Below are 15,921 nucleotides of genomic sequence, written 5' to 3'. Positions count from 1 at the left end.
TTTTGTTTATATTTTTCCATTTAATTTCTAGAGAGCAATGATTTGTTTTGATTTTATATTGTTTGTATTTACATGTTCTAAATAAAGATTTCAAATCAAATCACTCCAGCCCAGTAGAAATTGAAATGGCTACCCCTCGACAACAAGAGTTGTTCCACGAGTTCAGTGTGACCCTGCTATCTTTATATGTATGTATGTATATATATATATGTTCTCCCCACCATATGTATATATTTGTCCCACCCACCCACCCCCTCCTAATGTAGTCTCCTCCCCATATATTTTCTGTTAGGATCTCTGGGTAACAGTACTGTATATTTGCATATCGTATGTAACAGTACTATATACCTGTATGTTGTTTATGTCATAAATGTCTGGATGAATTGAAAATGGTGGACCCTGATGTAAACAAGACGAACGGAACGTCTTTCTCTGGTCTGCATCCCCTTAACAATTGTGTGTATTGAGCCGTACTGTATTGTACCCATTCTGCAATCTGTTAAATCGTTTTCATTCATTCATTTGGACCTTTTGATTTGACCCCCGACAGGATGCAGGTCGTATGTTGATTTACCTGCCATGTGTTACAGAAAGAGCTCTATTCCTTCAGCCTGATCTGGGAGAAGCAGCCCTCGAGATGAAGCAGCAGCTGGAGTCTAAATGTGATGCGTCTCTGACACACGGCAGCACCTCAGTCCTAGAAGACCTCCACTGGCTTCCTGTCTCCCACCGGATCAACTACACAATCCTGGCTCCCACCTGCATCCCAACTGACCTGCTGCCCCACAGATCCACCTCAGCCTCCCCTCCCTCCACCTCAGCCTGCCTGCCCTCCTCCACCTCAGCCTGCCCTCCCTCCACCTCAGCCTGCCCTCCCTCCACCTCAGCCTCCCCTCCCTCCACCTCAGCCTGCCCTCCCTCCACCTCAGCCTCCCCTCCCTCCCTCCACCTCAGCCTCCCCTCCCTCCCTCCACCTCAGCCTGCCCTCCCTCCACCTCAGCCTCCCCTCCCTCCCTCAGCCTCCCCTCCCTCCCTCCACATCAGCCTCCCCTCCACCTCAGCCTCCCCTCCCTCCCTCAGCCTGCCTGCCCTCCACCTCAGCCTGCCTGCCCTCCACCTCAGCCTGCCTGCCCTCCCTCCACCCCAGGGACAGAGCTCTTCTCCAGGGCAGCTCCCAGGCTCTGGAACTCCCAATCCTGTCTCTTCTTAGTGTTAGCCCCTCCCACCCACCATGCACATCAGGAGCCGGTAGGAGTGAAGTAAAGAGGATGAACCAGGAACCTTCTGATTACCAGACAGTTGTACAGTGAGGAAATCAAGGGTTTTCAGAACTAGGTTTATATACACAGAAGAATAAAAACACCTTTTACAAACAAAACTCTTTACAACAGCTGGTTTTCTGCTTTTAAGACATCCTCTTAAGTTAATCAGAAACACCTTTTTGCAACGGTTGACAATAAATATTTCAAATAAGAATTTACATTATGTTACAAAGGCGCAGTGAATACTGAAGTCGTCATTTTGTACAAATACATAGTTCACAAGACGCACAGGTCGCATGCCCAGATAGAGGGCCAACCGGCGACACATCCACGTCTTAAAAACAATCTTCAACGCTTCATGTGGTCCGTGAATAAATGCTGAGCCTGTTCAGATGATGATCATCTCCTGCATGAAGTCACTTTACATCATGTAGTCGTTCAGGTGAGGATTCAACATCAGGATGAACCACAAAGTGCTGGAAGGAACCAGATCTTACTGCACGTAAAATCCTACTTTAAAGAAACAACGCATACAATTTCCCTTAATGGCGCAACTCGCAGAGCGCAAGATAACAAACATGATGCAGACAAGCTGCTGCTTATAATACTGCAGCTGCCACATGTTTTTAGAGCTGGTTAAATGAAACTCAAAGAAAATATACATCCTCAGGTCACTGCTTTACATCGTGTGTGTGTATGCATCAAGGATGTGCTGCTGGGCTGCGGTACATACTGTATTATTATATTAGTACATACTGTAGCAGAGTGGCTTCAGGTGAGAGATGCACTTGGTGTGTTTTAAAAGTTGTCCATTCTGCCTTTTTGATGCCAAACTCTAATCCCAGAAATAAGACAAGTGGAAGCAAATAATTTAATTAAATTAATTTAAAATGTTAGGTTTCCCTGCGATGCGACCATGTCTCCTAAAGAACCAGGTTAAATGAGTTGAGCTGCGGCCTTAGTGATAAACTCCATTAGCTGCGTCTCGATGAGTTTCAATGGAGTTCATTACTAAACACTTGATTTGCCTTCCTTCTCCTAACAGCCAACATGGTTAGATTCCTCATTGAACCCACGGGGCACCACTTCAGAGTTGACGGCATTATGGTAGTTTGGAATACAACATTTTAAAGTTATTATTCTTACTGCTATTTAGCCTACTCCTACTAATGTACAAACGGCACACAAAACGCTAGAAGATTCCACACAGCCACGGTGGTGTTAGGTCCACGGGAGGAGTCTGCATGGCTGCAGTAATGAAAACCATGGCGAGACAGAACTAGAACAGGACGTGGCGCTGGACACTGAAGACCAGGACATGTCCTCGTATGGCTTATTGACCTTTGACCTACACTGTCCTACACAACGCATCGAGCTAGAAGGATGTGAATTCTAAAAAGAAACATCAGAATCATTTAGATAAAAAAAAAAAAGCCTGTATAAGACTGATTTGAAGTTGTAAGGTAAGTGATGGTTCCATATCTCCTGACCTAAAAACATTTGATATAGTTAAAAAGGAGCATATCCCCCACAGTCCCAGCCTTCTGCCTCATTGACTTGCCAAAAAAGATTCGACAGCCTTTTGCACGTCATACATTTGGTTGTTCGTGCTGTTTTGATGCAAATTCCTTACGATCTAGTCCCAGTAGCAAGTATATAAAAACATGTTATCAGAAATCTCCATGACGCTCTAAGGCCATCTGCAGAATTATACTGCGCTGTAGTGATTTGACGTCACTGGACAAATGCAAACAATATTGCAACAAATTCAAACTCTTCAATAGGATTAATTTGAGCAAGCCTCTTGACTGTTTTGGGATATGAATGTGCGTATAATAAATCGGTTATATTCTTCTGTGAAATGCCCCTTTAAAGAAAGTACGTTTTGTACAAAAAAAACAGTCCAAATCATAAGGATGGTTGTTTCTATGAAGTCTGTTCATACTCTTGATTCACTCCATGGGATAAATGGAAAGTAAAAGGATTACTATTGCTCTGACTTATTTAATATTACTGAATTACAGTAACACAATTCATTTTAAGAACTGTTAAAAGCCTATACTTATACAGGCTTAAATAAGTGTTTACTCCAAACTTTTTACCTGAGTGTTTTATTTGTAGCCATTGGACTAGGGTTCAATAAGATCTGTCCTTTACATAATTCTGGACATGACCTTCCATACCAGATACTAGTTTTGTTGATATGATTTATAAAAAGGGACAATCTGCTGTGAAAGCAGCTGGTCTGGATGGTGTTTGATAAAGATCTAGTTCTGGTCTGGATGGTGTTTGATAAAGATCTAGTTCTGGTCTGGATGGTGTTTGATAAAGATCTAGTTCTGGTCTGGATGGTGTTTGATAAAGAATAGTTCTGGTCTGGATGGTGTTTGATAAAGAATAGTTCTGGTCTGGATGGTGTTTGATAAAGAATAGTTCTGGTCTGGATGGTGTTTGATAAAGATCTAGTTCTGGTCTGGATGGCGTCTCCAACCCAAATAGCTTTCTTCTAAGATATGCTGACGACATCATCCTCTTCCCTCCACCTAGCATCACGTCCAGCACACACTGATCGAGCTGGTAATGAGATGCGCGAGAGAGAGCAGATGAAGTGGTGGTTTGAGAATGGAACCGGTTTGACGGTGATGAGGATGAGTGTGTTCTAGATGTCAGTGGCCTGGAGTGTGTTCTCTTCTTATACAGAAACAAAAAAGGTCACAGGTCCGGAGGTGATATAACCACCAGAAACATGGCGGTTACGTTCCACCTCTGGGGAGACAGATTCACTGCTGTTCCTTCAATGGAAAAAGATTTTGCAACAGCGATGAGTTTAAGGGGTCTAAACTGCATTTCACATTTTTGGCAAATGTACAGGCATTTTGATGACATCTCAAGAAAGCAGAAGACAAACGGACAAAAAGACAACAGACGAGAGCAAGAAGACAAGAGATCCCAGACAACAACAAGAGATAATGTATCTTGTTCAGATATGGCATCGTTTTTCTTTCTGTACATGAGGTTGTTTTGTATACGGCATCCGTTTTCTTGAAGTGTTTTTTCTATTTTTAAAGGGCATTTCACTGAGAAAGGAGGAGTTGAGTGAAACCAGACTTGGATCCATCCTGCTTCCAATGATGTGATTCTAAAACAAGGGTCAAGGTTCACTGTAATTATTGCACTTTTCCAAACAGGTTTTGGGAGAGGGGGGTGAAGGGGGGATGGCTTAGGGGCGTGGTCTTAATCTCCACAACCTTGTTCTTTCCAAGGTAGCAACAGAAGGTGGCGGGCGTGTTCGCTGACGTAGCTACCGAGGCCCCCGGCCTGGCTCCGGATGGGAGGAGCCTCTCCGTCTGCATCAGGGATGTGGGAGGGAGGGTTCTGTGACAGCCAGCTGCTGTGCCAGGTCGTTGAAACGAGCGATGTAATCCACGCTGCTCTCGCTCATCATGCACGCCAACTGAGTATCCATCTGCAAACACAAGAGACAGACAGGTAGAACACTGAGACAGGCAGGTAGAACACGGAGACAGACAGGTAGAACACTGAGACAGGCAGGTAGACCACTGAGACCTGGGTGGTAACGGTCACAGCACTGAGACCTGGGCTGGTAACGGTCACAGCACTGAGCCCTGCGGTGGTAACGGTCACAGCACTGAGACCTGGGCTGGTAACGGTCACAGCACTGAGCCCTGCGGTGGTAACGGTCACAGCACTGAGACCTGCGGAGGTAACGGTCACAGCACTGAGACCTCAGCTGGTAACGGTCACAGCACTGAGACCTCAGCTGGTAACGGTCACAGCACTGAGACCTCAGCTGGTAACGGTCACAGCACTGAGACCTCAGCTGGTAACGGTAGACCAACAGCTGAACCACCAGGGCTGTCCTTTCTCCATTAATTGATATTGAACTATTTACACTCTCCATTAACTCAATCAGCGCCGGATCCGATGATAGTCGGGTTATCTCGCCATGCGTTGAGCGCCAGGACCCCCGAAAATCTGAGTATAGTCGGGTTTTCATCGTCATTTCTTTTATTCGATATTTCCATTCATTACAGGCACACGGACTCAGGGTTAACATGGGGAATCATCCTGAGAATGCCAAAGTGCAATACCGGCCGCATCCACCCAGGTGGCAGTATCGAGCACCCTTTGAAACATTATATCTTGGCCTGTGCGTCGATCAAAAGTCTCCGGTCAGACTTTTATTTGTCGCGCAAGTGGACCGGTTGTCTCGATCGGATTGAGAAGCGTGAAATGCTTCATGATGCATTATGTGCGTGAAACATAATACCGATAATGTAGATTTGATTTAGAAATACTAGCGTGTACAGGCGAGAAATGGCACGTTTTTAGTGAAATGCACGTATTGCTGCATAGCATAGTTTTCTGGGATTAGACAGGATTACTCTAAAACTATACTCATATTCACCACGGTATAAAACAGGAATGTATGGATGAAAAAATTATTTCTTTAACACATATTGAACGATAGATAGTCGATGTCAAATGGGCCATAGTATTGTATCCATAGCTATATTATAGAATAGTTATAGCCCTGCAAACACCGCCACTTATTCCTATCTCTTATCTCTTAGACCTTGGCGTGGTAAATACAGATGATGCTCAACTGCATGGCGCAGATTGAGGTAATTAATATTGAACTCTTTACTTTCTTCATTAATTAATATTTAACTATTTACACTCTCCATTAATTAATATTTAACTATTTACCCTCTCCATTAATTGATATTTAACTATTTACCTACGTAGACGTACTCAGGAGAGATGCGGGAACAGAAAGCACCAACAAGCTAGCCAGATGCATGGAGGATCGGGATGACTGGAAGCACCGATGGAGGGCCCGTCCGAGGACGACCTAGATAGATAACTATTTACACTCTCCATTAATTAATTTTCTATTTTTTTTATCCACTTTTTCTCCAATTTTTCTACATTTTTTCTCCCATCCCAATTTCGTATCATCCAATTCAACCCTCCCCTGTCACGAACGCTGTTTCTTGCCTCCCACAAGCCGGCTGCAATGTGGACTAAGTCATACATAGCACAAGTCCCCTCCGGTACTTGAGGTAACAGCAGTCGCATCTTTTCACCTGCGCAGCTCGATCTCTCAGTGGCGAGGAGTAACGCGTGGGAGGCTCACGCTGCCCCCGACACTTCCTGATTCTACTGCGCAGGCGCACCAACCGACCTGTAGGAGTCGCTGTCCACAACGCCCGATCCCCACCCATCAGTTTCCCACCCCCTAATACGGCCAATGTGTATTAGTATGAACGACCAGCTAAACTGAAAGCAATGTGGAGCGCTGGGCTCGAACAGGCGAGCCCAGCGTCTCTGCATTCGTGGCGAGCGCCTTGCCCACTACGCCACGTAGCCGCCCAATTAATTAATTTTTTTTATCCACTTTTTCTCCCATTTTCTATATTTTCTCCCATCCCAATTTCGTATCATCCAATTCAACCCTCCCCTGTCACGAACGCTGTTTCTTGCCTCCCACAAGCCGGCTGCAATGTGGACTAAGTCATACATAGCACAAGTCCCCTCCGGTACTTGAGGTAACAGCAGTCGCATCTTTTCACCTGCGCAGCTCGATCTCTCAGTGGCGAGGAGTAACGCGTGGGAGGCTCACGCTGCCCCCGACACTTCCTGATTTTACTGCGCAGGCGCACCAACCGACCTGTAGGAGTCGCTGTCCACAACGCCCGATCCCCACCCATCAGTTTCCCACCCCCTAATAAGGCTAATGTGTATTAGTATGGACGGCCAGCTAAACTGAAAGCAATGTGGAGCGCTGGGCTCGAACAGGCAAGCCCAGCGTCTCCGTCATTTGTGGCGAGCGCCTTGCCCACTACGCCACGTAGCCGCCCCTCCATTAATTAATATTAAACTATTTATACTCTCAATTAATTAATATTAAATTGTTTACACTCTCCATTCATTGATAAACTTTTTTACTTTCTCCATTAATTAATATTGAACGCTTTACTTTCTCCATTAATTAATATTGAACTCTTAACTCTCAAATGGATCATGTATAACTGCTAATCTCATCTATGAAATCATCTTCTGTGATTTTATGTTATTTAACACATTTCTCTCGGTCTCTCTCACCTCTGCCACATCAGGCAGGCCGCGGGACTGGAAGGAGTCGTGGGAGTTGCAGTCCAGGAGGCTGGGGCCGAGCAGGGCGGTTCCGCTGGAGCGAGCCAGGATGGTCCGCTTGCACTTATCAGGAGACACCAGGCTGGCTGAGAGGCACAGAGAGAGGAAGAGTTCAAGGAATGGTATCTTTAGGGACAGCCGACATCCCTAGTCTATAGTCCCGTTTGGTTTGGGAGCATGAGAAAGGAACTGACATAGGAGGCAGCCCAGGCTGGAGTCGGAGGAGTCGTTTGGGTACCACTGGGGGTCGTGGCTGGGGGACGGGATCCAGCCGCACGACGGGCTGACGGGAGGGGAGGAGGGCAGCAGCTTGGAGGCCTCAATGCTCAGCTTGGCCGGGGACCGAGACGTCTCCTCACCTGGAGGACGAGACAAATAAACACCCCGTTAGGCTACAGTTCCACCTTCCTGTCTCATGGAGCATTTTATCAGTGTGATGGTGTTTAGTAAAGTAAGATGATAGTGTGATGGTGTTTAGTAAAGTAAGATAATAGTGTGATGGTGTTTAGTAAAGTAAGGTGATAGCGTGATGGTGTTTAGTAAAGTAAGCTGATAGTGTGATGGTGTTTAGTAAAGTAAGATGATAGTGTGATGGTGTTTAGTAAAGTAAGGTGATAGTGTGATGGTGTTTAGTAAAGTAAGATGATAGTGTGATGGTGTTTAGTAAAGTAAGGTGATAGTGTGATGGTGTTTAGTAAAGTAAGGTGATAGTGTGATGGTGTTTAGTAAAGTAAGATGATAGTGTGATGGTGTTTAGTAAAGTAAGATGATAGTGTGATGGTGTTTAGTAAAGTAAGATGATAGTGTGATGGTGTTTAGTAAAGTAAGGTGATAGTGTGATGGTGTTTAGTAAAGTAAGATGATAGTGTGATGGTGTTTAGTAAAGTAAGATGATAGTGTGATGGTGTTTAGTAAAGTAAGATGATAGTGTGATGTGATGGTGTTTAGTAAAGTAAGATGATAGTGTGATTGTGTTTAGTAAAGTAAACTGATAGTGTGATGGTGTTTAGTAAAGTAAGGTGATAGTGTGATGGTGTTTAGTAAAGTAAGATGATAGCGTGATGGTGTTTAGTAAAGTAAGATGATAGTGTGATGGTGTTTAGTAAAGTAAGATGATAGTGTGATGGTGTTTAGTAAAGTAAGGTGATAGTGTGATGGTGTTTAGTAAAGTAAGATGATAGTGTGATGGTGTTTAGTAAAGTAAGATGATAGTGTGATGGTGTTTAGTAAAGTAAGATGATAGTGTGATGTGATGGTGTTTAGTAAAGTAAACTGATAGTGTGATGGTGTTTAGTAAAGTAAACTGATAGTGTGATGGTGTTTAGTAAAGTAAGATCAGCTAAAGTTACAAGTTACACTGGTATGATCCTCTTAAGACCTCAACGGGTCATTAGCTGGTATAGAAAATACTGTGTGTGTGCGTGCGTGTGTGTGTGTGTGTGTGTGAGTGCGCATGTAAATACCCGCAATGTTGCATCTCTAACACACACACACAACCAAACATGAAGACCAACAGACAAGCAGATATACCGTAATTGCCGGACTATAAGCTGCACCTTTTTTCCCATGTTTTGAACCCGGCGGCTTATACAACGATGCGGCTAATCTATGGATTTTTACAGCGAAAGGCCACCAGGGGCGCTCTCGCAGGTGTCTAGTGGACACCTGCGGCTTATAGTCAGGTGCGGCTTGTATTATGTACACATTTATTTTTCGTTCTATATCTAGCTGGTGCGGCTTATATTCAGGTGCGGCTTATAGTCCAGCATTTACGGTACATGAATGTACTCCTTTACAGACGTGGATGGTGTCTGCAGCGCTCTGCACTGGATGCCATGCTCACGTCACGCACCATAGTGGGCAGAGTTGATGGCCAGCTCGATGATGGAGTCGCTGATGTGCGTCTGGGTCTCTCCGGGGGCCAGGCTCTCCTCCGGGGGCCCCGGCAGAGAGATGTCCAGCAGGGAGGCCACGCTGGGCGGGGGGGGCAGCAGCGAGGTCCTGGGGGGTGCAGGCAGCCCGTTCTGGAAGGACAAGTGGCGCTTTTATTTATTGTTGTTAACAATTCATATATTTGTTTATTTGTTTTGCATTTCTGTTTATATATTAATTATATGCAGGTAATTCAATTAATCATTGAATCTATGTAGTGCAATTTGCTTAATCTAACACCACTGTGTAGTAGCCAACCTTGGGCTACTGGGCTCAATGACTACCATACACTGGCACACATCACACTACACACTGACTACCATACACTGGCACCAGGCACACATCACACTACACACTGACTACCATACACTGGCACCAGGCACACATCACACTACACACTGACTACCATACACTGGCACCAGACACACATCACACTACACACTGACTACCATACACTGGCACCAGGCACACATCACACTACACACTGACTACCATACACTGGCACCAGACACACATCACACTACACACTGACTACCATACACTGGCACCAGGCACACATCACACTACACACTGACTACCATACACTGGCACCAGGCACACATCACACTACACACTGACTACCATACACTGGCACCAGGCACACATCACACTACACACTGACTACCATACACTGGCACCAGACACACATCACACTACACACTGACTACCATACACTGGCACCAGGCACACATCACACTACACACTGACTACCATACACTGGCACCAGGCACACATCACACTACACACTGACTACCATACACTGGCACCAGGCACACATCACACTACACACTGACTACCATACACTGGCACCAGGCACACATCACACTACACACTGACTACCATACACTGGCACCAGACACACATCACACTACACACTGACTACCATACACTGGCACCAGACACACATCACACTACACACTGACTACCATACACTGGCACCAGGCACACATCACACTACACACTGACTACCATACACTGGCACCAGACACACATCACACTACACACTGACTACCATACACTGGCACCAGACACACATCACACTACACACTGACTACCATACACTGGCACCAGACACACATCACACTACACACTGACTACCATACACTGGCACCAGACACACATCACACTACACAATGGCTGAACGGCTCAGGAGACAAGGATTGATATCAGCCAATTAAGGGGGGGAGGGATGATTAGGTGACCTTGGTGTCAGAGACCTGATTGGGAAGCTAATGTTACTTGTAGCAGATCCCTTCACTCTAGTGTTTTTGCTAGTAGCTAACTGAACTTGTACTATAGTGTGTGTGTGTGTGTGTGTGTGTGTGTGTGTGTGTGTGTGTGTGTGTGTGTGTGTGTGTGCTGACCTCTGGAACATTGTGCTGGAGGAGATGGCTCTCTGGGGGATCCAGGTCAGTGCTGCTCTCCAGGCTGGGGCCCTCCAGGTCTGGACACGGAGGCAGGACGGTGCCGCTCTCCAGGCTGGGGGGCTCCAGGTCTCGACGGGGGCTTTCTGGGATGATGCCTGCAGTTTTGGCTGCCAGGTCAATGGCACCTGAAATATATACAAAAATAAACGTTTCCTAAAAATAAAATAAAAACGCGTCATGATATTTAGAACTCGTCTTCTGTTATTCCTGTTCCTGTTCCGAACACTCCACTCGCCTTGGAGAATAGAAATTCCTCTTAAGTCCTAGCCATATTTTCAGAAGATTCACCTAAATACCTAAGTAAATGGAAGATTTCTCCACTTCTTACAAGGTCCATTTGCATGCTCTTGGTATCTAGGGACATCTATGGACCCCAGGGAATGTGTTCCCAGTGTCAGATATATTGTGTCTGTTACTATGCTTGAGTAAATTGTAATGAACCAAAGGAGAATATAAACAATTCAAAAATGTTCTTTCCTTTGACGGTAAAGAACACCATGCTAACAATGACCAAAAGCAAAAAGATGCCACTGAGCTCATTTAGCACCTTCTTGAGATCACACATAGTAAAAAGGTAAGCAGATGAACAAAGGGCAGATCATTTACAGGTTTGTTTGTAGATACAGTACTTTACTCTTCAGGGTCTTTACTCTTGGCTACATTTGAAAAAGAAACACAACATCACTTAATACGGACTGTATTGATCTATTTGTGCAACGTTACATAAATCGTCTGGCTTAATATTAGACGTTTGTGCCCACAACTGTATCATATTAATGTTTTAGTTCTGTGACAGGTGGGTAATGACAGGTGTGACAGTATATAGACCCAGAGAGTTACGTACTGGACAGCTGGCTGGTGGGGGCGGGGCCTGCCGACGTGCTGGAGGACCCTTTGGAGAGGAGTGAGCGGGAGGAGGGGGACAGGCGTGTCTGGATTGGCCGGAAGGAGCCGGTTCCTAAGAGAGGAAACAGGAAGTGAGAGGAGTGGTCCTCGGAAGAGGGGGTGTAGGGCCCTAGTGGAAAATTACCATATATTTGTACATAATTGTAATTCATTGTAATTATTAACTGTTATGATATTTGTGTCCTTTGTTAACTCGTCATCACTGTAAATGAGGGAAACCTCAGTGCTTTCACGAGTATAAATAAAGGTTTGAAATGAAAACATACTGAAAGTATATTTTTAGTATATTAATTGTGTTATGTACTTTTATGAGAGTATACTTGCAATGTATTTTTCGTACTTCCTATTTGCTTTTATGTATTAATTCAATCTGTACCAAACTGAAGTTGTTCTTTAGTGAACATATGACGTGTAGTATTTTGGTAAGGTAACCAAAAATACATCAAAAGTATCATTTCTATATATTTAAGCACATCTTAAATGTAGAATCTGTAATGCTGTCAAACAGCGACCTCTAGGTAAAAGAGCTCTCTCTGCCTGGTACTTTGTTTACATGTTTTGGTCTGATGTGTGGGTTGGAGGATGGGTTGCTACTGCTGGTCACACCTCACTCTGCCAAGAGGTCTGGAGACATTCACAGTATAAAATAAAGTCTTCAGAGAACCAAGCGGGGCTCTTTTGCCTAGAGGTTGTCGTTAGCCGGCATTACAGATTCTACCTTTAAGATTAAGTACAACTTTTAATCCACTAATTAATTTTACACAACTTTAACCTCTCTTAACTTGCAGCGGCCCGAAATCGTGGTGGTGGTGGATGTAGTTGTGGTGGTTGTAGTGGTGGTGGTGTACCTGCTGTACCTGTTGCAGACGAGTTGGACAGGATGGAGAAGGAGCAGACATGGTGAGGAGTGTCTCCGGTGGTCCGTGGCAGAAGAGTTCGCTAGAGACAGAAGAAACAAACTGTACTGAGAATGAATGATCCAACAAACACAACCTCATCAGAGATGGAAGCCCAGCTAGAAACTACATGTAAATTGTTATATGATACAATTTGTACAGTTTATTGGACATGTCCATAGTTCTGTGTTAATACATATTCTCTTACAGCCTTGACTAGTTAATATGGGTCAACTAGTATAACAGCTGAAGACACTAGGCGACAGTCTGACAGTGTTCTTATAACAACGGCCAATGTTTAGGAGATATGACATGTGGCTTTTTCTCCAGTTCTTGTGTGAAGACACAACAAAACCCTAGACCCATCTTTTGTTTTCATTTTCTCACTAGGGCATTTTTGTTTACCTTTCTTGTCAGATTTGTTATTAACACTTTGATCGCCGGGGTTAAATTCATAATTTACCATCCCTCGCCAGCCCTATTTAACATGGAGAAGTTCCCCTTCTTTGCAGGGCTATAACTTTTTAAATTGTATTGCTAAATTGACATTACTATGGCCCATTCAACGTCCTATATATATTGTTCAGGGTGTAGCAACGTTATACTTTTTCATTCACATATTCATACTAAAATAGGGTCTAAAGTATAAGTATGTTTTTATCGTTTTCTGCAGCTTTCTCCAGAACGTGATTTATAGCCCTAAATGCATTATATTGATGATCAAATACAGTTTGGTAGGAATCTGTGCGAGATAAAAAATGTCAACTGGACGTGCTTCTAGGAGTTACTACGTATGATCTGATGTTGACCGGATGGGCGGGGGTTCGTTTATAATTCCGTGGGCAACGTTAGATGATTCATCTAGTGTGGGTGATATGATCATTAGAGCAGTTAGTATCGAAGACGTTACAAAATAACGCTGAAACTCACCGTATCTTCCTCGCGCTGTTGGGAGATGAGCGTGGAACAGATTTTTTTTCTATTATGGGATGTGGAAATATCCGATCCATTTCCAGGTTGTATAATAGTATATACGTCCAAATCATGTTGTTTATCGAGTTATTTGCAACCGATCGACATCCATTGTGTCAAGATGGAGTCCTGCTAATGATAGCGAGTGCCGGACGAAATATGGGTGAGCACCACTTCATCCGCATCACTTCCTGTTTGGGCGAGCGGCCGATCGGCCACCAGATGGCGCTCTTGAACCGTTGAAGAATTGAGAGGGGCTCACCAGTACATATAATGTCTCCGGGGGAGAAATATGATTTCGATCACAGATTTTTGAAATATTGATATCAAAGACGCTGTCCAGCGTCTTCGGCAGAATAAGCATGGCGGGGAAAGACGCTGCACAGCATCTTCGGCGATTAAAGTGTTAATTTGTCATCTTATGTACATCATGTCAATTATGTATATATTGTAAGTCTGACCAAAGCTCGCTGTCACTTTCTGGTCAGACGCTTGTGTCTCTCTGATGATAAACTGATCATTTTCTTTCTATGGCCATGGAAAGAGCTAATAAACTATGTTATATTTTTATACAATTTGACTACAATTTCAATTTCTACAGCTTCACTGTTTGGCTCATTTAAAATATTCCACAACAATACAAACACAACCTCATCAGAGATGGACCCCTCTCTCACCTGCACCACCAGGCCTCCACCAAGCGGCTTCCTCAGTTGTCTGCTTCTCTGCTTTCTCTGTTTGGAAAAGAAGAGATCTGACTGCAGTACAAATTAAACTAGTAAGATATTTATATAGATATATTTAATCTCAGGGGTGTAAAGTACTTGAGTAATTGTACTTCGTTACAATACTTAAGTACTGTTTTGGGGGATTTGTACTTTGTACTCGAGTATTATTAGGATTGTATACTTTTACTCAATTACATTTCAGAGAAAAAAAAACATACTTTTTACTCCTTACATTTAAAATGCAGACCTACAAAGTACAAAGTACAAATCTCGCAGGTCCAACTATTTTAATTAGTATATTTGTTTCTCTGGCCGAACTAACGTTAACGTTATTAATCCTGCGGCCGCACTTTAAAACTGGGTGACAAGCTGAGCGGCAAAGTGGCGCAGTGGGCAAGGCGCTCGCCACTAGTGCAGGAGATGCTGGGTTCGAGCCCAGCTCTCGGCATTGCTACCAGCTTGGCTGGTCGTTCATACTAACACAATTGGCAGTGTTAGGGGTGGGAAAGCTGGTGGGTGGGTCCTGGTTGCCTGTTATTTTTCTACAACGGAGTTAGGCGATTTGCAAATCTGATTGGCCAGTGTCATTTCTGGTCATGTGACATGTACGCCCAATCGTGGGACCGCAAGTTTCTACACTGGTTAGGCTTAGGCGCTCGTTCGAAGTCGGTTAAGGTTAGAGTTTGTCTTAGAGCATGGCGATAGAACGCCTGCCCTGATTCCGACGGTTAAGCTTAGGCACTCTTTCGAAGTTGGTTAAGGTTAGAGTTTGTCTTAGAGCATGGCGATAGAACGCCAGGTGCTTTGCAGGCTGTTCGACGCGGAAATGGGCAAAGACACAGCTCGTCACGCTATTGGGCGCACATGTCACATGACCAGAAACGTCAGTGGCCAATCAGATTTGCAAATCGCCGAACTCTGTTGTAGAAAATATAGACGCGTCCTGGTTGTTGTAACCAGCGACTCCTACAGTTCGGTCGGGGCGCCTGCTCAGCGAGGAAAAGGATCTAAGGGGGGTAGTGTGATCCTTCCACACGTTACACCCTCTCAGTGAGAGTCCGCGCTGCCAGGTGAAAAGAAGCGGTTGATTGGCTACACATGTGTCGGAGGAAGCATGTGATAGCCTCCACTCTCCCAAACCGACCGTAGGGGGTAGGTGCGCAGCGACCAGGAAGGGGATTGGGAATTGGCATAACGACTAACATTGGGATGGGAGAAAAACGGAGGAAAAAGGAGGGGGAAAAAGATATAAAAAAAACAACTGGGTGACAAGCTACAGAAGATGGCCACAAACGATAGTACGAGTGATAAAGAGGACGAAACGGAACATTTCATTGCCCGTGAATAAAAAAAGGTTTTAACTTTTTTAGTACTGAACTACATTTAAAAGTAGAAACTTTTTGACTTTTACTCAAGTGTGTTTTTAGCCAGATACTCTGACTTTTACTTGAGTAAGATTTTGAGACGGTACCCATACTTTCACTTAAGTATAATTTCTGGGTACTTTTTACACCCCTGTATCTACAAGTACAAATTAAACTAGTAAGATATTTATATAGATATACTTCATCTACAAGTA

General features: G+C 44.3%; 1 protein-coding gene across 1 annotated transcript in view; it reads right to left on the bottom strand.

Moving 5' to 3' along the window:
• Positions 1–1,354: 1,354 nt before the first annotated feature.
• The window catches only part of cramp1 (cramped chromatin regulator homolog 1), a 66,143-nt gene continuing 51,576 nt past the window's right edge, over positions 1,355–15,921 (bottom strand). Inside the window, exons 13-20 of the mRNA XM_084330199.1 lie at positions 14,292–14,348; positions 12,604–12,685; positions 11,685–11,798; positions 10,778–10,965; positions 9,295–9,466; positions 7,637–7,801; positions 7,392–7,528; positions 1,355–4,728 (exon numbers count right to left, since the gene is read on the bottom strand). Of these exons, the coding sequence (XP_084186325.1) occupies positions 4,615–4,728; positions 7,392–7,528; positions 7,637–7,801; positions 9,295–9,466; positions 10,778–10,965; positions 11,685–11,798; positions 12,604–12,685; positions 14,292–14,348 (1,029 nt within the window). The 3' untranslated portion in view covers positions 1,355–4,614. The remainder of the gene's footprint in view (positions 4,729–7,391; positions 7,529–7,636; positions 7,802–9,294; positions 9,467–10,777; positions 10,966–11,684; positions 11,799–12,603; positions 12,686–14,291; positions 14,349–15,921) is intronic.

The sequence above is a fragment of the Notolepis coatsorum genome (assembly GCF_963971535.1).
Source record: "Notolepis coatsorum genome assembly, chromosome: 15".
NCBI lineage: Eukaryota > Metazoa > Chordata > Actinopteri > Aulopiformes > Paralepididae > Notolepis > Notolepis coatsorum.
Note: the sequence above shows the minus strand (reverse complement) of the source record. Positions and strands in the feature narration are given on the sequence as shown.